Consider the following 24309-nt stretch of genomic DNA (forward strand, 5'->3'; position numbering starts at 1 on the left):
ATGCGGCTCGTCGAAAGCACTCTAAGTATGAAGAGTTGTGTCGCTCCATAGCTCTTGACACTGGCAAGATAGTGGAGTTCCACGCATTCGTGGTTGGCTCCCTTGGCGGTTATGCCTTGGGGAACCAGACTGCTTTTCGTGTATTGGGTGTGACCGGGGGTGCAGCTGAGCGATCTCCCGTAACCTCGTTGGGAACTCAATCTGGGGGTCCCATCGAGTCTGGAAGGTCTGATGTGAACTTCCTGACAGTGTCGGCTAATCTGAATTCACCCTGTTTTTTTCTTCCTCCTTGGTATTTGGGTGTGACTTGCGTGTGTGTTCCGTAATTATATTGGTCATATTCGCCCGGTTGATTCCTATTAATGGTTTCACTAGGTCGTTTGAGCCCGTCGCTCATTAAATTAAGTCCATTGATTCTGTGACTAAAAATTTTGTTTGTATTTTATTCTATTCTCTATCACTTGCCTACACAAACTCACATAGATGCCATATAAATATTAGTTTATATTGCCCTAATTATATCAGTTTTAATTTGTAGTTATTGCAACACTTTTCCACTGGAATTTATTAGATTTGTTATTTTCATTTAATCTGAAACGCTATCAAATTTTCCACTTTCATTGTTTCAGAATTTTGCCCAGGTTGATAAGAAATAATACGAGCGGGTTGGCTCAGTTACATCAGCCGTGCTTTTTCTTTATATTCAATTCTTTATTTATGTTAAAATGGTATTTGTAGTTATTTTATAAATATCGTTTTTGCCGCCCCCCCTGCAAGGGGAAGGCCATGGTTACTGGCTAATGTACCAATGATAATTTAATAAAAGTATATAAAAACAAAATTCGGTAATAGCCATCCCTGAGCCCGGAAGCAGTTGCTTATCCAGTGCTAACCTCTCTCCCGTTTAGACAAAACACATTTTTATACAATAACAATATATTGAAATGAAAAGGGATGGGTAATAACAAAACTACATTTATGAATAACGCCAATTACGTTAATATAAAATGAATAAAACCCCTTATATAAAGAAAGAACAACAACACGTGGACAACAGACAGAATAATACTGTTGGGATTCGGGGTACTATTGAAAAATGCATTCATTCCATCATGAAATTCATTCAAAATTATTCAGGACAAAATGAACTCGCAAATTATACATTTATCACAGAAAATTTTATGCGATGAAGAAATGATCAAAAATCGACCTGTGTTGGCATACGGATGGCGAATGCTGGAATCAAAAGTGTTCAATCGATTACGCCCGATTAATTAAATTTCATAAAGACGTGATTAGTGAGTTCATTATGAAAATTATGGAAAATGTAGCGAATGATTTAGAAATGAAGGCACGAAACTAATAGCTTAAAATACACTTGATTGACATGACTTATGTTTTCGTAAGGAACTGATCTCTCAGGGGTGTGAGCAAGTGCTTGATAACTGGAACACTCCAAGATTTTCCAAGAACTTTTTGTCTTTTACTGCTGGACAAATTGAATTTGTCTGTGTAATGGTCAGGTAATCCAAATATCCTAAAAGTATATCATGTTATTAAATTTCAATATGAAAAAAAAATCAGGGTAGCTAACCTTTCAATTTCTGTAACCCAGAGAATATCTTTTTGTCCTTCTGATGAATCCATGATTTGGCAGTTCTGCAGCGATGCTTTGTTGGACACCGTCCCTGACTGGGTAGTTATGGTTCCAATTTTTGAAGTCAATGCGATTCTTCCAGGCTCCATGCACTCTTGAAGTGTAAGTCTGTCATCAGATGCTGGAAGCAAAGGCCTTTGAAATAAAACATTAAAAATTATCATACAAGATTTAACAATAGTCTCACGAAAATGCCCAAAGACTTGAATATAACAAAACTTTAATTCTTTGAACTAAATACCATACAACGTTTCTAAATTACAAAATATTCTAGTCGAGGATTTCGAATTGACTGAAAAATAGATGCAGTCGAATCTGTCTATATTAAAACAATAATCTGGGCTACAAAACTGAATTTGTTTCTGATAAGTTCTATTACAATAAAACTTTCAACAGGGTGGTGAAGTATTTTTGAAAAATGTTTCTTGAATTATCCTGCGCAACAATTCGGATCTTTTATGGAAATATAATTTCACCATTACGGCATTCGTTTTAGAGGAAATTATGAAAAGGTAAAACTAAACACTAGGCTTGCACGTAATTGACAAAAATCAATTCCGTAATTACGGCCAAATCGATTACGTAATGACCCCGTAATTGCGATATTTTTTCACACATTTAAACCTATCATAACAACCAATTGAATCCAATTCATTTTCGATTGGGACATCGAGTTTGGGTTTTCATATTCCTGGCAGTACTACACGCCGGCGACAGATGTTAAGACAAGAGTGAATTCAAAATAATTTTATTCTGATTTTTATCTTTTGTGCCAGCTTTGATTTCCTTTATCACCTTTGCAAATTAACCGTCCCAATTTTATGCGATCAATTTTATCATTACCGACACTGGTATACGGATATTTATGAAACCATAGTTGACTTTTTTAAAATCGTATTAAAAAAAATGTCGGGTTTCCAATTTATCAATGCTAGACGAGCGTATTCTCTCGTTTGATTATACTTGCGCTTGCCTCGCGACGAAGACTTGTTATTGCACCGCTTTTAACATTATTCGACTTTACTACCTAGTCAGCATTTTATAATAATTATTGATGCCGACTTATTGACGTTATTCCGATTACCATGCTTCATTTTACATTAAATCATTTCGCGGCCTAAATATTGTAACATTATTTGCGACAAATTTAGATTAAATATTAATTTTTTGCGCATAATTTAAATACCATACTTTTATGACATGGCTTTTCCGAAAATACAAAGTTATTGTGACATTTATTTTGCACTCACGAAAAAATTAACTTATTTTTCTAACTCAAGTCAACGATCCTATCGGCCAAGATTGACACAAATTTGGTCGAGTGTCGGTGGTATTCAAGAATCAAAATAAGTTGCCGCATTTGGTGAAGACAGTTTATCATATTTGGCCGAAATATTGCGAGGCATTGTGGAAAATATATTGAGCAAGGACAAGTCCGGACTGATATAAAACGATAAAACCGGTAACAGAACATCAAGATTTTGTAATTGAAAATGGTTCTCGCACAGAATAAACACACTGGCTCATACTTGATATTTGATAGTAGTTAAATTGAGAATATTGAACTGTTAAAAACAAAAAAAACGATCGTCGAAATTCTTAAATCTCGTTGCCTTGGTTAAATATAATCCAATGATCAGGACATTTTTAATTAAATACTGCACAAAGATAGTTATACATTAAACATTTAGGCTACAATTTAGCTTTTTTTAAATTTTATTCATGCATTGTGGTGGAGAAATCCCACTATTTAAATACGGGTAACTATAAAATTAGAAAAGGATTCTGGATTCGATTTAAGTATTATAAAACAGTGGTTCCTAACCGCCGGTCCGCGGACCGTCAACGGTCCGCAAAGGATTTTTACCGGATCGCGGGAAATCCCGTCATATTGTTGTTTCTCTGCCGTCTCAATCGCTTAACCGATGCCGAAAAGACGAAGTTGCGTTGGTTCATTACGCAATTTCTCTTCCGTTGTCATATTGCTGTTTGATAAGCGCGACATTAATTATCACGGTGACGTATTGGCAAGAGAGAGAAAAGTGAGAAAAATGGCTGCAAATACCGAAGCTCTAACTTCTTCTACTTTTTAAACTTTCACTTTTTACAATCGACCGAATTGACTGCTTTGAAGAGAGCTCGTTTCAATCGCGAAAGCGCTCGACCAATAATTACGACTTTACGTAATTCGCAATTTCCCTTCCGTAACTCGAAATAATTCCGTAATTCTGTAAATTACGTGCAAGCCTACTAAACACCAATCGGACTAAGCAATACATAAGAGTATTTGCAAGGAAATCAATACATTTTGCTTATATATCTATATAAGACACAGCATTCTATAACTCATTATCTCACAGGCCAACATCGAGTTTCTCGCGTAAGTTTATCATCATATTATCTGCTCTATAAACTTTATTAATAATGAATGCTTATTTTACTTCCATACATTATCATTTGCTTGTTCGATTTTGTAATTAATTGTGTTATGTGGCGTTTCAATTTATTTTAAATTCGGAACAGTTAGGAATGCTTGAAGAAGTGGTGATCAACTTAATTAATGTGGCTCAAAAATATACCACGGAATGATATTTATTATTATATATATATATTACCAATCGCCGAATGTGTATGTGAAATGTCGATTGTTATCCAATGGGAGAGGGGCGAATTTTCTTTTTAGGCTATAAAAATAACAGAAAAGGAATTTAACTTTGTTGCCGAAAAGCGGTTACTTGATGTTTTTCATGACGCAACCACTATCAATAATACCAATCATGACTCATTGAAAAGAGCCACGCCGCAACAAGCGCCATATTTTTTTATTTGAAGAATCGATGCTTACCGTTTAGAGAACTTGCACTTTCTTTCCGTGATTTCGTTAAGTTAACGACAGCACAGTTCAATTATTGAAATGAACGTTAGGTGTTAAATTAGCGGACCAATGAACTTAAATTTGCAGTTATTATATATATATATATTTCTTTGGGAGGTTTGTTTTAATGTTGAATAGAAAATTATTATTAAAGTAATAAATCTGGGAAAAAGTCGCCAACAAAGTACCATAAGGCTAAGATTCACTGCGTTCATATACAGTATAGCCTACTGTCAATATTATATATATATGCATATATATATATACTGTTTTCTGTATTCCGTAGATATATCATTAATTTCCCCAAAACTTTCAAAATTAAGCTATAATATAGACACAATATGGAACTATTCGCGTGGCGTTATTGCAAACGGTATGGTAGTCTATGTCGTCGAGTGGCAAATATTTCAGAGAATTTTCCGGTGTTCTGCGTGGAGACAATTTCATAATATTCGCAATCTGGGGGTCCGGCACATTTGATGAACTACGCAAAAAGTGGGGTTGGCGGACACGTATCTTTAAAAAAAACTTTCGAATCAGTGGGAATGACAATACCCGATGGGTTTTGCATACATGTTCAAGCATTTAATGAATGAACAAGAGCACAGCGAAATTGTCAAATATCCACGTTATTATGATGGGGTATTGGATCAAGCCGTTGTCAACCTGTGGGTACGTAACTCGCCGGCGTCCACTACTCTAGCTCAGACCAGTCACAATTTGATGGGCACTGTCTTTAACGATCTTTTTTTATAGTGCACAGATCGTGTATTATTAATAGAAATAAAATCAATACGAAGAAGATGTTTGAGCGATTTCTATCTAATGAAATCGAAGATTCTCCGGCATTTTTACAATGTTTTAAGTAAATGCCACCACAATCAAAACTGTGTACACCAGTTTTTCTACCATCTCATGAAAAATCGCAATTCATATATACTAGCCAGAGTTTAAAAGCAAAACCAGTCAATAAATAGTCTTGTAGGTTTATTATGTCTATCCCGCATCCGCAATTGTTGCCTGAAGAATTTGTGACGTCCCATGTGCGCTATTGTTGACTAAATAAAATCTGAATGCGGATTTTGGATAATCGACTATAAACGAGATAATCGTGTTCATCCATGATAAAAATTGATAATTTAATTACAGGGTAAATCTTGTACATCAAGTATGAGATCAGACCAATGCTTGGTCATGGATGACACAGAAAGCCAGCCGTGGTCACACGAAATTTATCATTTATAATATATAACCAACCACTACGTGTAAACACATGAATCCTACGCAATGCAATCAGACATTTAGCATTGTGTTCCTAAGCTTGGCGTAATAAGCCAACAGTCGTCAGAAAGATCATTTCGGTACAAAGTATGGTGGAATATCTTCGGAAAAATCTCAAGAATTATTCACGCTTGTTTTCTGTATACAACCGAGGTTTTCGGTACGGTTTAATCACATAGCAAACAGACCACTAACGTATGTTCTGTCTGGCCCTATAGGTTTACAAATTTATCCCGGGCCAAAGAAAGACGTTGAGATACGTCTGCCTATTAATAAGACGAAATTGTCCTTTCCTGAATATCTCCTGGTTGAATAGTGCGGTGGCAGGCATGTACACTATAATAAGCATAACTTTATTACTTATCGTTTTTAGTCGGTAAGTATGTTGATAGGTATTTGTCTGTCTGTTAGATGCACGCGATATCTCACGAAAACGAGATGAATTTGCTCCAGATTTTTCATGTGCATTCATCATATCTCGGACCAGAAGCCTATTGATTTTGGGCGAATTATGTCGTATAATTAGCGAGTTATTAATTAATTAGTGATGGGACACAAGGTGTCACTATGGAGTAAGAGCGCGCAGAAAAAAACAATGAACACACAAAACATAAACAATGAACGCACAGACGAATGGGAAGGTCAGGAAAACTGGCAAGAATTTAAGATGTTAACTGTTTCTAACTTTGTTTATCTAGTTGTTTCCGCGTTCAGTAACAGAGTTGTTATCTTCGGCACCGTTTCAGAGCCGCAACACGTCCATCCCACACCGCGTCCAGCCTCCTGTCTCTTGGAGTCACAGTAACAGACTAAAAGCAGCTACAATCATGAGCATCACTTTGCACTTATAATTGTATATCGGCAGGTCTCTGATAAATTCTTGAAAATTACTTATGTGACATCATAAGAGAAATCTTTCGATTCCTGCTACATAGGCCTCTTTACGTTGAGAATAGAAATGCAGGGTTAAAGGTATCATACATAATAGCATGTCAAAACCGAACTCCTGACCTTACATCCAATATCTGTTAGTCAAATGTTTTTCGAATAAACATGGAATTAAATTATAATCTAGTTCCTTTTCATTTCTGTTTTATTTTTTGGTGACAACATGTAGGATAATTGGGAGTTATTGTCATAAACCTACCCTCAAATGCACTACTATTTGCACAGACTCACTACTGAAAACATAAAAAATCAAACCTGTCCATCTTAGGAATGTTCCCCCAAAACAATCTAGGTCTTTGAGCTGGGGATACCTTCTTTGCATCTAGCAATACTGGAGTTTTCTAAAATAATCAAGAGATTGTTAAATACGAACTAACATTGTAAAATATTGCAGTAGCAATGCAAATTCTAAAATGGAAAAAATTTTATTAGGAATAAGGGTTCCTTCGATTCAAGTTTACTAAATCAAGTAGGCCTATTACTTGGATATAATTAATCGCATTGCAGTATTACTTTTAAAATCTTATATTATGGACTTGCTTTCAGTATTATTAGTATTGAAGATAGTTGGTGTGCAAAATCAGCATGTCGTTCAAGTCACTGGGAAATTACAAGACTTATTCCAGTAAGGATTTGTCATATATATGCCGCTAATGAATAAGTAGTATACTTTTTCACCACACTGAATATACAGACTGAAAAATGGCATTCCGGTGATATGAATATACCAATATTGGCTATCCAGTCGCGACACCTCAATACAACAGTAAAAGGAAAATGCCAAAAAGTATTTGCTCATTTTTGTATAGTGCGACTTTCGAGAGCATATCTGAGATGTGGCAAGTATACACATGGTTGGACTGGTGACCGTACATTTGCACCCATGTGTATATCTGCGGGTTCAATCTATATGCGGGTGCAAAAACCCATGGGTTAGGGTTAGTATGGGTTCAAATATCCATAAATTATAGTACACCCTACTCCGGTACAGTGACAAGGTGTTGTGGTACAGGAGACAAGTTGTCTGCTATAAGTCAGAACATATTTAATTACATGGAGACCCCAATTGTTAACACCTAGAGAATTTAAATGTGATAGGCAAGGACATTGCTTGACTAGCCTATTGTGGTAACATTATTCACGTCCTAGACATCCCAACTCCATGACCTAAAACTTTCAAGTTATATATGTCATTGTGAGCCATGGTTGGTCAGATAATTAAGCTGATATAACTATATATGTCTGAAATTATACTATTTTGGGTTGCTGCTACCTGCAATAGTCTTGATATTGTATCTTTTGAATTTCGATCCATGTGCACAACATTTTCGAATAACCAATAAAAAGGTTTCTGGTGCACAGAAGCTTGCAACATACATGTATTTAGTATTCTCCAGAATTCGAAAAATAGGTGACCGGAACCCTTTTCTGCAAACCAGCATTTAGTTCATGACAGTAATTATAAGAATGATAATTGACTCTATTCACAACCCATATCACAAATTGCAAGTTCACATATCATTACCTGACCAAAGTCCTTTTCTAGCAGGATTCACAATGGACAAATCATTGCATGGACTTCCTCCAATTAGCAAATCAAACGGCCCCCATTCCAACAGCTTAAATAAATTTTATAATTTATATTGCAATATCAACTATATCTAGTTCATAACAATAAAACTCAAACATATGACCATGCCGGGATAATTGAAGTCAACTAAAATGAGGCTATCAAGTATCAACTATGAAAATTGCCAATTTCCAATAAATATCAAACAGCTATTCTCAAAGCATGGCAAAGGCTTCAATTATTGTAGCTATGAAATTATGCAACATTAGCAAAAATAATGGCTATTTGAAATTATTCATAATTTGCGGTAGTCCTTCTCTTTTTGACATTTGTATATTTGCCTCATTTATGCAGATTTTGCCAAATTTTAACCACGGTAATTCAAGATAATTTGTGATCTGAAACACTACATTCAAAAGGTTGCTATTCCCTGCTCAAAGAAAACTCGACCTCTTTGTTGTTGATGTTTACGATGTCACCAATATGCAGAATTTCAGGATGATGAGCTCGGGATATGTATATTGCATTTTGATCAATCTCGGATGCATAGTATTCATCTATGCTAAAATTCAACTCTTTCAGAGCAACCATTCCTAATAAAAGGAAGATAACAAATTCCATAAGTTAATTGAATATGCCCAACTATATAGCAACAATGCTTTTCAACTGCTCATTAGGTCTCCTTGAGATTTGCGAGTTCTGTAGGATGAGAGTTTCTCTTTAAGTGGACTGTGTCAATTTCCCAATATTTATTTGTGTAAAACAGTGATTTAATTCAGTATTTCTTGAATGAGGGTTCTATAATGATAGAAAGGTTGAAAAGCACTGTTCTAGAATAGGACAAAGATTCATGTTGAAGCTTTGAGAGGATTGATACAAAATCCGCAGGCATTTACAGGTATTGATAACATTGTATGAAGTCATCCAATTTTTAATAACATGTCAAGACAACACGTCAAGTTAGGTATGACAATTTTATATTATTATTATCTAAATTTAGAGCTGACTTGATGATGTATGACCTCATTATTACCTTGTTACATCCTACATATCACATTGATATGACATTGAGCAAATAAATTGCCACCAGTATAATATGAAATAAGTGATATCCTGCGAATATCTTAGTTTTTATTTACGAGTAAATATAAACTCTACTTATTGAATCCAAATCCTATTTTTGGAAATATATCTATCGGAACGAATAAAGTAGCGAAGTTTTACCTTCTGCCTAAATACCCTTCCAGTTGTTAATATGAAAATTGCATTCAAAATTTGTCAAAGAAGAGCTATCACACACTCACCGGTTGAAATTCCATCAAACAACGACAAAACTTTAATTTTCTTTTTTGATCCATTCTGTAGTGCGTAGCTAGGTAATATCTGCAAGTTAACAAACTTAGTTGACTGGGTACCTAAAACTTTAAACAACAAGATTTTCGGTTGTTCAATTCAGGTGATTTGAATTCAAGATACACTAATTCAAAAAACAATGTATTTGGTGTTGCTAAGAGGGGATTGAGAGAAAATAGTATGTCAACCAGTACTTTGGAACAATATTGACCCAATGATCATGGTTAAAAAAGAATAACCTGAATTATTAGGACCTATAAATATTGGCAATTTTGGTTGTACATGTAATTCAATTAACTATAGAAAAACAAAAAATGAAATATTCAGTCAAAAATATAAAAAATGGGAAGACAGGTTTTGACAGAAAGTGCGACTCATCCAAAATCACTGCAGTTGAATGTATTAGAATATTAAAGTTACCAATGGTCTCAAAAACTACAAATGTAATCAACTCACTGTAGCGTACACAATATCATCACATTTATTCGAAATTTCATCCATCATTAATTTCCAGTTTGCATGTCTGACAAGGAGGCCGTGCTGAGAAGCTTCTCTGCACAAGTAGCATTGCCAACATTTTTGAAGAAGATCCTAGAGCATATGATAATATTTAATGTTCATTCAAATTATCGTTTTTCGATTGCAAATACAAATTATTGTTTCAAATATATCATAGTATTGACCCTGTTTGTGATAATAAAATCTCTCTTTAAAGGAAAAAGTTGCAAGATTGGGTATAAGATTTGAAAAACAGTTTGATTGGTTTAAATTTAGTTATATTTTGTAGGAAAAGCGAACGAATAGTCATATGAATTGCTTTGAACTAAAAAACAAAAAGCAACTGTAGTGCACATGATCATTCCCTGCAGGCTTTAGGAAAGTATCTGCTGTCAACAGGGGTTCCGCGGAACCTAGGGTTCCGTAATACATGCAGTGGGGTTCCGTGAGTTTATAGGGTTCCTCAGGGGTTCCGCGTTTTTCTTTTTCAGGGGAAATCATTTCTTGCTTCAGCATGTTGATGCATCATTATAAATATTCTTAGACCACCGTGTCTCCTTCAAACTCCCAAGTAGGCCAATTCGTTAAACAGGAGATTTAGTCACAGTGCAGTTAATAGACAAAACAGTCGTTAAACAGGAGATTTAGTCACAGTGCAGTTAATAGACAAAACAGAATATTTCCGGTTGTTGCGTCACTTTAGTCATTGTTATGCAACTAACAAGAACGCTATTGTTGCACCATAGTTACATGATGTTCAAAGTTTGTAGATATTGATTGGGTTTCTACAAAACCAACTACTTTTTCAGTTTTCTATGCTTTTGCGTCGGTGGATCCGTATGCATATAATGCAAGGATGCTGTAGCAAGAGTGGAGATAACTATCCTGAGTAATTCAATAAATAGTCTTGCTGCACACTAACACAAATATATTTCTGTAACGTTTCGTCTGACCAAGGTCAAACTTCCTTAGACATGCATATTTCAACTAAAGCAAGAATAGCAATTATTCTTGCTTTAGTTGAAATATGCATGTCTAAGGAAGTTTGACCTTGGTCAGACGAAACGTTACAGAAATATATTTGTGTTAGTGTACAGCGAGACTATTTATTTAATTACTCAGGATATGTAGATATTGCTCGAGACTAGAGAGAGTATATAATACAAAATAAAGTTGTTGTTCAGCTTTTCGTGTTACGAGTATTTTGTGTTTTTTTAATTCTGTTAATTGGGGGTTCCATAAAAAACGAAAAATTATATCAGGGGTTCCACAATAACAAAAAGGTTGAAGAGCACTGGTGTAGGGTAATCAGTGGTGACTTATCAGATTCCTACCGAAAGTGGGAGAAACTCAAGTATGATGAAATATTTTGACAGAAACATAATTACAGAATTAACATCACCTTTTTGAGAGCTTGAGGACCAACCATTCCAGTTATGCAATCCTTACAAAAGCACCTATAAGTATATAAATACTTTAAATTCTCTTGCCAAAATTGTGTACGGTAAGTATTAGGGATGGGACGAGTCCGGCATTACAGAGATTCGACGAATCCGAGTAATAGGTCAAGGACTCGAATCAAATCCTCCGAGTTCGTCACAATGTAAAAGTAGAAAACACGTTTTTGACCATACTACAGCATCGCGCGCTTACAAACATACGTCGTAGCTCATATTTTTTTCCTTAATGGTTCAGCAGATAGCTGTTGAATCAATTTAAAAATATATTTTTCTTCTTTTTTGGCGGCCATAATACAACTGTAAACGCGGGTCAACTGGATTTCCAGCCCACCACCTTGCATAAATTCTGGGCGGCTATTTAGAAATTTTTACATGTCAATATGAAAAATGAAAAGCTTTTGAAATGCTTTCCCATAGTTCCAGATATTCCTAGTCTCAAATTTACTCTGCCGCGTGCGCAAATGATAGAGAGATGCCACTCGTTGTCAATACAATGTAGTAGGCCTAGTTCATGTAAACGTTCTAAAACGCTCCATGCTTTCCATTGCTCCCTTTTTAGAGAAAGGATTGCCCATAATAAACTCGATTTATGTGAGATTCCCCCTTGGGTTGCTCCTGCACATGTTTCATATTTATTTACGCGAATCGAAAACTCGAAAATATTAAGCTAACGCATATTTTATTGTGTACCACATGTATACCAGAAAGATAGATAATTTGAAGGCGACTGGCGCATCATTGTTATAAGCTATCAATAATTTTTAACTTGCGTTATATTATCTGGATATCTGTCGTCGTTTTTATTAGGTGTGTTTATAATACACACAAGTGACATTGTTACATGTCTAACCTTGAATTTCAACTAGCTAAGGTATGTAGTGAGATTTATAGGGGTAAAAGTACAAACATAGGCGTAAATTAGTAAAAACAGAATTGATTATAGACTCAGTAAAAACGACGTGGACTCGAAATCGAATCCGAGTCCAAAAAATGCCTGGATTCGACTCGAATCCGAGTCCGAATCCCAGCCCATCCCTAGTAAGTATCTTATTATCCTTATCATAAAATAAGAAAAGTAAAGTGAACATGTTTACAAATTCAGTTTTATTACAAAGCATATCCATGCAGATAAAACAGTTTAACTCGTTGAACTCTGACGTCTCTGAGCGAAGTTACTCGCTCACCCTGAAGGTTCGCGGCGCCGTATTGGTAGAATAATAAAATAATTCTAAATATTGGCTATTTTGCACGCTTATAACTTTTTATCAAATTTAGGTAGCACGTTGTGTGACATTTCAATCGAAAGGAAATTTTATCGTGCATTCAGAATGTATTTTCCCTTTTGAAATACATTTTGTCAAAAACAATAAAATTGACTCTAATCTAACAGTGATTTTTCTGCATGTAAGTGAGTTATGGCTCCAAATTTTGTTATTTTGGTACAAAATATACTGCCAATAATTGATGTTCATAAAGAGTTCTTCATAAGCTTTTTGTTGATATTCGAATTATTATCGTGGCTGCCGTATAATTTATTTATTTCAATTGTGTATCATTGTGTCGGATGAACAACTTTGATAAGCGGCCATGGCTCACTGATTTCGCAGCTACGCAGAAGCCGATCACGTGACTAAAGTCATGAAGATGTTGATACGTACGTTCGAAACGTATTGCGTGGAAAAATGCGCAAGATAACTTTCACGACGACGTTCTCAGCGGGGCATCGGTCGCCGAGTTTTGATATGATATTAACCCGATATGATTGAAGCACCGACGTCGAGTAACGCATGCAGTATTGGTGAAGTGAAGGGAAGTTTATATCGTCATATAAAATTTCCGTGGAAAATGTTTTATTCGTCCATCAGTATTTGTTCAAATATCAATCAACAGCCGGTAAACCGGCTTGCTGGGGCACAGAGCGTACTCAAACAAGCCGGTAAACCGGCTTGCCGGGTTCAAGAGGTTAATCCTATGTTGAACCACATTTCAATTATTTAAATCATACTTGGTGCAATCAGGTTCATCACATAAAAGAACTTCTTTTCCCCCACTACAAACACAGCAATATGGTGAACATCCATAATGGTCTGGAGAATACATACATTCAGTGTAGTCAATCTGCCATGCATATAACATAAATACACAGAAAATAAATTTTCAACTATAGTATCATTGCAATTTGAATCATTTTTTTCTGGAATTTTATTTTAAACTTACAAAACTACTATTGTAAAATAATTAGTATTCCCACAAGAATTGGTCTTAAAAGTTACACAAATAGTCATAATCAACTTTCATTCAACCAAAAAGACATTCTTTGTGGCATTTGCATGAGAGAAATTGCTACTTAATATAACAATTTATGATTTATAAAATTTAGAAAGTAAGACAGTTTATTTGGTTAAAATTTGATTGACACACAACATTTTGTCATCTTAGTCATATGCATTCAATTTACAAATATTTTCGCATGTTATCGCTATTGAGATCAATGCTTTTTTACTTAACAGAATCAGTAAAGATGGTTAATTCAGAGTGATATTACTATTCAAATTGAATTCACTCTATAGTACTGAATTATATTCTATATTTATTTACAGTGGTTTAAAAAATAGAATTCTCCCGCCACACTGCTAGATTAAAATTTTTAAAAAGCAAAATCATGAGCATTGGACAAAATTTATATAATCACCAAATACTAATATTGTAAATGAACACACCTGTTAAATATATACTTTGATAGTGCTCATTGGGGTACAAAAAAAAACTGGCAATACTTATGAATTAGCAGTTATTATTATTATTGGAAGACTGGACTAGATCGCACACATTCAAATTTTTAACATTCTGTATGAACAGTGGTGCATCATTCAAAAATTATTGCTTGTTGAAATAAGGTAATCGTAAAATCGCAGGTAGAGTATCCACCACTATCAATAATTGATATTAGTACAGTGACACCTCGGAAATCGAACGACCCGATAGTCAAACAAATCAGTAGTCGACTAAAATCTATGATCTGCAATCGGTCACAGTACTACCGGTACGACAATCTTCATGACTAAACGGAAGCGGAACCAGCACAAGGTGCGCAATTTATGTTGACGCCATCGCACACAAAAAACAAATCCTGTGGAGACCATAGAAATTTGCTCCAATGTAGAGTAACTGATACAATTTTTTTATATTTTCATCTTCATTATGTACACATTTTCTGTTGTTTGGGTTTGTGTATTTTGTAAATGGAAGAATGTAAAATAGTTACCATTGTTTCTTATGGCAAGGAAGTTTTGGTATTCAAACAAATCTCTAGTCGAACACCAATCCTGAACGAATTATGTTCGACTACCGAGGTATCACTCAATGTATATGGTGAATTGAAAATGGAGCGAAAAATGCAAGCATGCAATATACCAATAGTTCCTAACCTTTTTTCAAGCAACACAAATTTAAAAAAAAAAATTTAGTAAAATCTCGCGACCCAGGGACATGTTCAAATACTAAACGACATGTAGTAGGTGCTTTCATGTCACAAATGAAAGGACTATAATATAAAACAATCATTTAACATAACCTTTATTTTCCCAGGAATTATCTCAAGTGAGAAAGCTGCTTTTTTGCCATCAGCGAGTTTTTGAGATAATAATAAACAATGAAATTCGTTAGAAAATAAAATCAGTAATTTTCAGGTTTTTGGTAAAAAAACAAGCAACCCAAGAAGATTCTTAGGCTACCTATAGGTTGGGAAGCATAGCAATAGACTTTACAGTTTCCATTTTTACCATTTGGTATCTATCTATGTCTCTCGAGTCAAAATAATAAACAAAGTAGTCGAATCATGAAAATCATCACACAGTGCTAAAGAGGCATGAAACGAGTTATTTTGGAATACCGGTACTAAAGTATTCAAATCATCCGGATTCAATATTCTGAATTGGCCATCCCTAGCAAAGATTGGCATTTTGCGTTTTGAGTGTGACCTCATGACATTTTGCGTTTCCAATGTGACCCAGTACGTTATCTACCGGTAATTAAAATTGTTCGGACTGGTATATTGTTTACAAATAACCCATGTTTGATTATTATAGTACTTGATGATTTATAGTACTTACCTCAATAATTTAATTCTCTTCTAGGTTACTCTGAACTTCGAATAAATTTTTGGGACATGAGCCGCAATGGCTTTCATTCCGACTTCCAGACGATTATTTTGTATTATACAAGAAATACTATCTTGTAAAATTACATAAACATGAAAACAAACCTCGCAAGCATTGCATAATCCACCTTCAAAACATGGATGACTGGCTTTCACATCTTGATCTCCACATCCCAAACAAATATCCTGGATTTTCAGCCTACCCTCTTTCACCTAGCATGAAAAAAAAACTATTACTGGTAACTTATGCTTCTACATGGAGACAGATTCTGTCTGTCAAGAAAAAATATAGTAGACAATGTTCAAAATGTATAAATATCTTAATATTACAGCGATAAACTGTAATGTAAAAGCTACAATTCAACAAAATCATACTGTCATTCATTGACTATTGGTATTATATTATGTGACTACTGCCCCAATGCATGCATATAGCTTCCAAAAATTACTACCAATCTAGTTGCATTTCTGTCTATATGTAGGCTTACCATATTTCTGGAGCAAAAAACCGGGATGGTGCGGATTGGACAAGCCAACCTTGGTTCAATACCAGAGGCTTAGTTTAAACGTTTTAAATACCATTGTCGGTAGATTATGGGCATCAAAAATAGCTGTAAATCGTATTAAAATATCCTCTATTGGTCTTTGCTTCAAATAATGAAAATCGTTCAACTCATTAGAAAACTTACTTTGTTTCCGGCATTTCGATGATTCAACGACAGTACAGTTGGGTGTTAAATTAATGCATGGTTCACAGTTCATATCATAACTATGACATAACAATTTTTCTCTCACTCTTAACTGTGAAGTGAGACGCAAATCAGTGGTAAATCGGCTGCCTCCGTAAAAAGAAAGTATTGAATAGAAAAAATATTTATGACTGTCATACTGAAAACCAGGACTGTCCCGGCTAAACCGGGACGTATGGTAATCCTATCTATATGTAATTAGTTTTTTAATGATTGCTCAATATCAAAATATCATACGAAATCTGTCTGATTTCACTCCAACCGTAGAGGAATTAGTTCCTAACATGATCAGTTTTGCTTACATGACACAACATCATATTTCGCTGTTGAAGAAGTTCTGATTCTACGGATTGTGATGATTGTTCATGAGATGCTTTTTTAGTTCTATCTTCGTTTTTGTTTTGTGTCATAACTTCTGTGCAGTTAATAACTATGAAGCAAAAACAAAAGGACAAACGATGATTATTTTGAAAATTTAAATGATATACATGATCTACAATCTACATAAACAGTGAATGCTATATTGACAAATAAAATACATTAAATTCCATAATTTCACAACTACTTTTGTTTTATTGCTAACTAAAAATTTGCAATATAAAAATAATGTTAATTTTCCTCACTACTGTACATTATTCGTAACAATATTCAATTATTAAATTTTCATGCTATACCTTAGATTCAATTCCAAAACGAAAACAATAAATGGCAATTTAAAATATACCAATTGATATTACAAGCAATACGTCAGATTTTGTTCAAATGGTCTATACAAAATTCCTATATAAAATCAGTTGATATAAATAAATTTTGACTTTAGAGAGCCTAGTGCAAGGTGGTCCAAGGATGTCCGCTTCGGGTGCCACAAAATTAGCATGGTTCACAGGTCACAATAGTACCAAAAGTAATTAAACAGTGCAATACAAAACAAACACTTTTATTGTGCAAACACATCGATCATTATTTGTCATTCATCAATATAAAACATGCGAAGACCATGAAAAACTCTCTAAAACATGTAAAAAGTCGTTGTATATCTACATTGAGTTTAAGATTTAAAACCGGAGTAAGAGCTTTTGCGAATTTAATTGCTTTCGAACACCGATAAGATTCTTAGAGCAAAATCCCTTAACTTTGGAAAATAATCAATGCTCTACATCAGGGGTCGGGAACCTTTTTGGTCAAGAGAGCCCTAAAATATACATATTTTCAATTGCATTTCCGTGCGAGCCATATAACATTTCTTCACTTAATCAGGCCTGAAACGTTTACTCAAAGTCAACACATTCCATGTCAATATACATTTAATGTGACTTCTGATGCTGCATGTTGTCGCTGCGGGCCTTGAACGGTTGCTCACATGCAGCCCAAGTTGAAATCTACGATACTCATCACCCTTTTTCGTTTAGGCATCTCCGTAGTATTTTAAAACTCTATCGCTTTGTGATGTCACAATATATGTTCCAGAATCCCCATGTTTTGTCACAATGCCTGTCTGGTAATTCTCTTAAATAACATAGACATGCGCTGGGCCCGCGTTGTCAAACGTATTGGGAATTTTTTGCCAAATTTGGCCATAAAATAGTTTGAAGTCTAGTAACAATAGTAAGCTTAATCTTAGAATAATAGATTTTTCTGGGAGCCATATGCCGTCACCAAAAGAGCCATATATGGCTCGCGAGCCATGGGTTCCCGACCCCTGCTCTACATGATATGTAATTCTACAAGGTCGTTTTGGATTATATTCTTTTGTCACCGGCACAACTTGCCAACATATCAAGCGTGCATTCTGGAATTTTCTCTCCCATATCCAGTTAAAAATCTGCTTGAATTGGTCACCTTTTTTTTTCAAACTCATGTTTACAAAATAATTTACAAATACCTCCATATTGATTGATTTTCAAATGTGAGGTACAGGAAGATAATTACTAAATTTTCTGACATACAGGCATAATTTTTTGTAATACTGTTTAGGCTGTTTGAAAAAAAAAAACAGGCGACAGGATTTATAATGTTAGGCCACAACACATTAATTGTGACATTAGTGATGTAACATTATGTCAATAGATTCTTATTGCTATTTTCATGACAAGACAACACCAAATGTGATTACCCTCCAGCAAATGCGACGTGGGCCACAGATAATGAGGTTGCGGGGCACATGGGGCCTGTGGGCCTGGGTGTGGACCACCCTGGCCTATTGTATCACAAACCTACGACAATAGAGATTCAAAGCGATAAAAGACTGAAGTTCATAATATATTTAGTTATGCCATAAGTAGCTTGATTTTTCGTTCGCTTAGTTTCTAAGATATGGAGTAACAATCATTATTGAAAAAATTGAAAATTCAAAGTACTCAAAAAATCCTGCAAGTCTGAAAGCAAAAATGCTTCCACAAATTAAGAACTCACTACTTATTTTTCACAAACCAAATAATGGTAAATTTAACCATTTTTCAAATGAAATTTATCAACAACAACAAAACATAAATGCATTATCTCATTGGAGTTAGCATTACATATGGGCTTTTTCAATAATGATGTTGGATGTAAGACACAATTTAAAACTGTGATCAGAATGGAACACAGACAAAGTTCAAATTGAGCTGGTTGAAAAATATTAATCAACAGTATCAGTAAGAATAGCAATTTAGTAACAAGACTAAATTTTTAATAGTTTAGCTTAATCAAATAAGTTGAAATGAAAATACTTGAATGAATCAAAGACTTATTAAGTATTGTGAGTATTAGGTACCATGAGTTTTGAAATGGATTTCAAATTGTTCAGGTGTTTTCCATTGTGAGAACCCTTTTACCGCAATACTTATACCTAACGAAAACTTCCTAAGCTTTCAATGTTTTGACAAATGTAATACATAAGTAGTCAAGTTTCTGTTTCTTATTTACCAAAAAAATAACTCCCAGGTCCCGATTTTTATGTTACTTTTTGAAATAACATTATTGAGGGTACAATATTAAGTTAGAAGCGAAACATTTGGAATTTAAGATGATTCAAATATTTGTCCGATTCTATGATTCAACTTTGAACCAACCGTAGGACTTTTTGGTGCAGTAGTTATGGTCTTGACACACTGATCGGAGGCTAATGGATTTGTGTCCAAAATTCAATAAAAATGGGTGTTTTCTGCAGTACATACATACCTTCATATTGGTAGAAGTGACACAAAATAAAATTAGGAAATAAACTCACTGTCAGTCTTTATTTTTGGCATAAATGCAAGATATCCACCAGGCAAGAAATCTCTCAAAGCCCATTCAACCATTTCTGTATCGTTTTCGAATTTTTTGCCTGTAAACAGCATTTTTAAAACAATTCATCCAAGTTAGGATTGCCATTTGAAACATATCATGTAATTAATAATTGATTAAAATGCTGGTAATGACCATAGCAAGCATTGATTCAATCCAAAATGGCTTAACATGGGATCAGGGAAGAACTCATCATACTCATATAGTTAATAACACTGATCCGAGTCAAATACTAGATAAATTGAACCTGATCTTTGTGCAGCTTCATGCAACGCTTCAGTAACAGCTGATTTGTATGCAATGCTGTTTTTAATTTTCTTCTCGTTGTAGAATTTGCTAAATTCATGGAAGGCAGCGATATTATCAACATGGGTCTGTTAGAAATAGTAAGTGTTGTTACCACTCATTTTATTTAATAGTCCATATTTTGACAATGAAATAGGTTACAGTAACACTTATGTACAAATTTGCTTAAAAAAGATGTACCGTAAATGGAAAAAAATTCATCATTCTTTGGTAAAAATTTACTACAGAATTTTCCTAACGAAGTCTAACCTCTAAATGCCAATTTAAAATTGTTTTCGGGCTGAGCATTTTCAAATACCAAGCAATTTTGATGTATAATCTGATTTTTTGAAATTACTGAACTGATCATTGATCTTCCATTTATAGAATGAATATGATATATGCAAATATGATATCAAAAAATGCTAAATTATAGATTAGAAATTTTAATATTCCATCAAGATGCATTAATGAAATGAGAAGTAATCGCGTCTATAGTGTGTATGTAATAAGAGCTATGATACATAAAACCTTGCACAAAACTGTAAAAAACAGCAACAGGATGAAGACTAATTGTGTGCCATATGCAACGTTTATTTCGTCTATCGAAAACAACAGCTTTAGTGCAAATAGACAACCAATTTATAAAATATCTACGCATATCATAAAATACAACTAAATATACACTAAAACAGACATGGATAAAACTAAAAATTGAAGAAACTTATTCAATATGAATTAGAGATAACATCAAAGTACAGAGTTTTATATCATTGTGTTCAACAACTATTGAAAAAGTGCAGTAAGCTGTGGTCATTTGCTATTAACTAGGCCGCAAATAAAGGGATACGTACCTCAGAATACTTGTGGTCACCAAACCAGTGAACCCATCTTGTAGGTTCATCAGGTAAATCTAATGGACCACTCAATTCTTTCCTGTCTGCAATTCTTCCAGGCCACCAACCAATTCCTTTGAATTTGGCCCAAACAAGCTAAAGTCATAACGAAATTATTCACTTTACCAAAAGCTGTATACTAGAAGTCAATCATACATATAGAGCTAGAGAGTTAAGTTGCACATAGCTGACTTCTTTGGGTACGGCAAATCCTAAATGAAGCATATTGAACACGAATAAAACAAATATACTCATATCCTAAATAATAATGAGTGAGGCAGAAATAATACCAAATTCTCATGAAGAATAATTCTTCTCAGTGGCTTGACTTCTTTATTCACATGTGGTACTTTAACATCTTTCGCTTTTTCATCCTTTTTCAACTTTCTAAAAAAATTGAATATGCAATGTACGGTAATAAAATATGGTGAACATTTTGATATAGAAAGAGCATGTGAAAATTTACTTCATTGTATCTTCAATTTTGAAAAAGTCTGGCTTGTTCCGGTTTCTTTTCATGGTCCAATTTTTGTTGAATCTTTACTAGGTTATGTAAGAATACTGGTAAAAACAAAGCAACATATTAAAAGTTGGCTTCAAGTGAGTGATGATGAACTGATGTTATCAGTGTTTTTTGTGAATACCTTTTTTTCCATTAAATACTGTAACAGCAATTTAAAAAAAAAAAAATTGAAACTTGAAGGTATTATGCCAAGTGGACATAACCTCTGAAAAGCAAAGTGTTTGGACTGAAAAGAAAATAGCATAAAATAGGCATAGCTCACTAATGCAACTGATGTTAATGTTATCAGAATATATGGATAATATCTATTTTTCATTTCCTTGGAATATAACTCAAACATTAATGGTAAAATATTATTGGTAATCTTCAATGGCCAAGTAAGATACACAAAGAGAACATTTCCACCACATTTCTGGATTAAACTTAGTAAATAAACTTGTAGAGGTATGATCAATTGTGTATTCAAATGTGAGAATTGAATTCTATTTGAAAAGCGTCTCATAATAAAATGTCATACAAATTTTATGTAATCGTTGATATGCTGATACTATAAAATAGGATAATATTACTGAATCAGTATATATTATAATTTTCTTATTGCACAGATGTTTCATATACTTGCAAAGAACGGTTTTGCCAACGGGTAGCGGGTGGAAATTTCTCGTCGCCTAAACTCCATACAGCAGAGCAAGCTAATTGCCTAACAACCTGTTAACTAACAGACATGTGCCTATCCAAGGGGCATAGCCAGGATTCTCGAAATGGGGGGTTCAGCCGATACCGGTAACTACGGTATTGCGTAAAATATTCAGTCTATCGCCGTTGCGAGAATTTAAAATGTTTTCCCATATCAATTTAATTGTGTTATCAAAACTCGCCTTTGCGTTGACTTGCGTTAAAATAAAAGCACTACTTCTCTAAAATACTACCGTACGCAATATGTGGGTATCATATACGCCTGATTATAGCAAGATTGGATTCGGGTTTTTGCGACCTTGGGATTTGTCAACTTATACAATACAATTTTATTTCGATCTTTCGTCTACAACACAAATAAAAAGAACACAGACAAGGTCAACTGAAAGATCGGGAAAACAGGCAAAACCTATATAAAGGTTTATAACGAACGCGGTAACCAGCGATTGTGCCCATTCACCCACATTCACACACGTGAAACACACCAAGACAATCATACTAGAATAAATTAATGAACAGTTTACATGATCACGAGAAAATAAATTTCACGGGCAAAGCTTACTTGTAATGTTGTAAATAATTTTGATGAGTGAAAGTCGTGAAGAATACAAAAACATTTAGAAGTTATGTGACGGTGCCTGTGCCGAAATGCGAATACCAATAATAACAATTAATTGATTAGCTGCTGTTTTTTGTAAACAAACAAAACTAAAAAGTAAACAACAAACATAAAAACACGAAAACTAGTTTCGGGCGTTGCTTTGGTTCGAATTCGTAGAAATTGGAGTAAATGTTTTTATTCTTTGCAACGTCCAACATTCCGGAGCTTCCATCTTGTTGTGTTGAACATCGATTGTTCCTATGAATTGTTTCTCTCGCATGAATTTACTGACCAATCCAGTGTCGGCAGCTAAGTCGATTATTTCTGTTTCCTCGAAGTCCCTTAGATTCAATCACTTGTTACAAGTGATCAACGCAATTCTTATCAAAGCAGCTCCAATGTATAAAATATATAAAAGCTAGTCTGTATTCAATCCTGTTTGTCCGGTTTTCCAAGTTTTAGTCCAAATATTTTTTACTCCAGTACTCCACCGTGTAATACCACGTCCGCACCCGACGGCGGTCTCTGATCCTGATCCTGATCCTGAACTTTGAGCTATTCTTTTAGCACTGATTGCAACTTGAGGTTATTTTTGAAATATCGCCGTTAGAAAAATCCCAAGGTCTGCTTTAAAATCCCTAGGAGTACAATTCGCAATCGCGCCACGGGCATATTTAAAATGGCTGGCTTTATTCATTTAATTGTGTCCAGTGTAACTCGCTGTTGTCGACTAAAAATATAAAAGCATTCCCACTCCAAACTACTCCGCGACGATAACAATGTGTGACAATGTGTGCGATTATTTCTTGCTTCGATTCGTATTTCGCGATAAAACAGCAAATTTTTCGAAGGCAACCCAACCTAATGTGTGGCGTAGGACAGCATCTTTAATCTGTTGTGGGCCTCCTAAAACAAAACTTATGGTGTTTCCCTTCGTTTTATTTTTAGTATTTTGCAATGCCGCTTTTCAATCTAAAAATTTCTCGTCGCCGACGATAATAATATAACAACTCGTTTTTCACAACCCACAATTCCTTGCCAGAACCAAAAAGTAATTATCGTTGTCCTCGTGGAACAAGACATGCACAGGTTGATGGAAATTTGTGATTTAGGAAGAATAAATATCGTAAAGGTATTTACGGCCCAAATAGCACGTCGCGCTGACGAGAACAAACGGCATTTTTAACAAAATGCAATCTCATGCATTATTAGCGACATTTCAGTCTTCCAAAAATCAAAAGAAGCTGCGTCCGTGGTCTATCCCACTAGATTACTAGAACAATAAGACGCAGGGCCGACTGCAGCCATGATAAACAAATACCACTAATTTATTTATCCTCCAATGAATGCAATAAATAGTATCTTATTTAGTAATTAATTTAGTGAAAATTGAAGACCGTGGCATTGATGAGCTGGAAAAATCGTAACAACCGGTACGCACTTAATTCGCAAAATGCAATATATTTACAACACGGCGCGTAAGTTTAC

The 24309-nt window shown here is 34.6% G+C and overlaps 1 protein-coding gene across 4 annotated transcripts; it reads right to left on the reverse strand.

Annotated features, from left to right (window-relative positions):
- Positions 1-944: 944 nt before the first annotated feature.
- Positions 945-21564, reverse strand: LOC120332857 (DNA (cytosine-5)-methyltransferase 3A-like). 4 transcript variants are annotated; one of them, XM_039400179.2, is made up of 17 exons: positions 21468-21564; positions 21292-21388; positions 20960-21097; positions 20068-20194; positions 19762-19860; positions 16853-16980; positions 15907-16014; positions 13648-13760; positions 11585-11639; positions 10141-10275; positions 9636-9714; positions 8782-8924; positions 8287-8380; positions 8035-8189; positions 7017-7102; positions 1595-1792; positions 945-1537 (listed from the first exon to the last, which is right to left on the reverse strand). In XM_039400179.2, exons 1-17 carry the CDS (start codon positions 21518-21520, stop codon positions 1393-1395), a joined length of 1953 nt encoding a protein of 650 aa, XP_039256113.2. In that variant the 5' UTR covers positions 21521-21564; the 3' UTR covers positions 945-1392. The 4 variants fall into 4 exon arrangements, 3 of the variants coding, with proteins under 3 accessions (XP_039256113.2, XP_039256114.1, XP_039256115.2); XR_013479935.1 differs by lacking the exon at positions 945-1537 and having other exon boundaries at positions 1663-1792; positions 6499-7102; XM_039400180.2 differs by lacking the exons at positions 11585-11639; positions 13648-13760.
- Positions 21565-24309: the final 2745 nt, after the last annotated feature.

The sequence above is a fragment of the Styela clava genome, chromosome 13, assembly GCF_964204865.1.
Source record: "Styela clava chromosome 13, kaStyClav1.hap1.2, whole genome shotgun sequence".
Lineage (NCBI taxonomy): Eukaryota > Metazoa > Chordata > Ascidiacea > Stolidobranchia > Styelidae > Styela > Styela clava.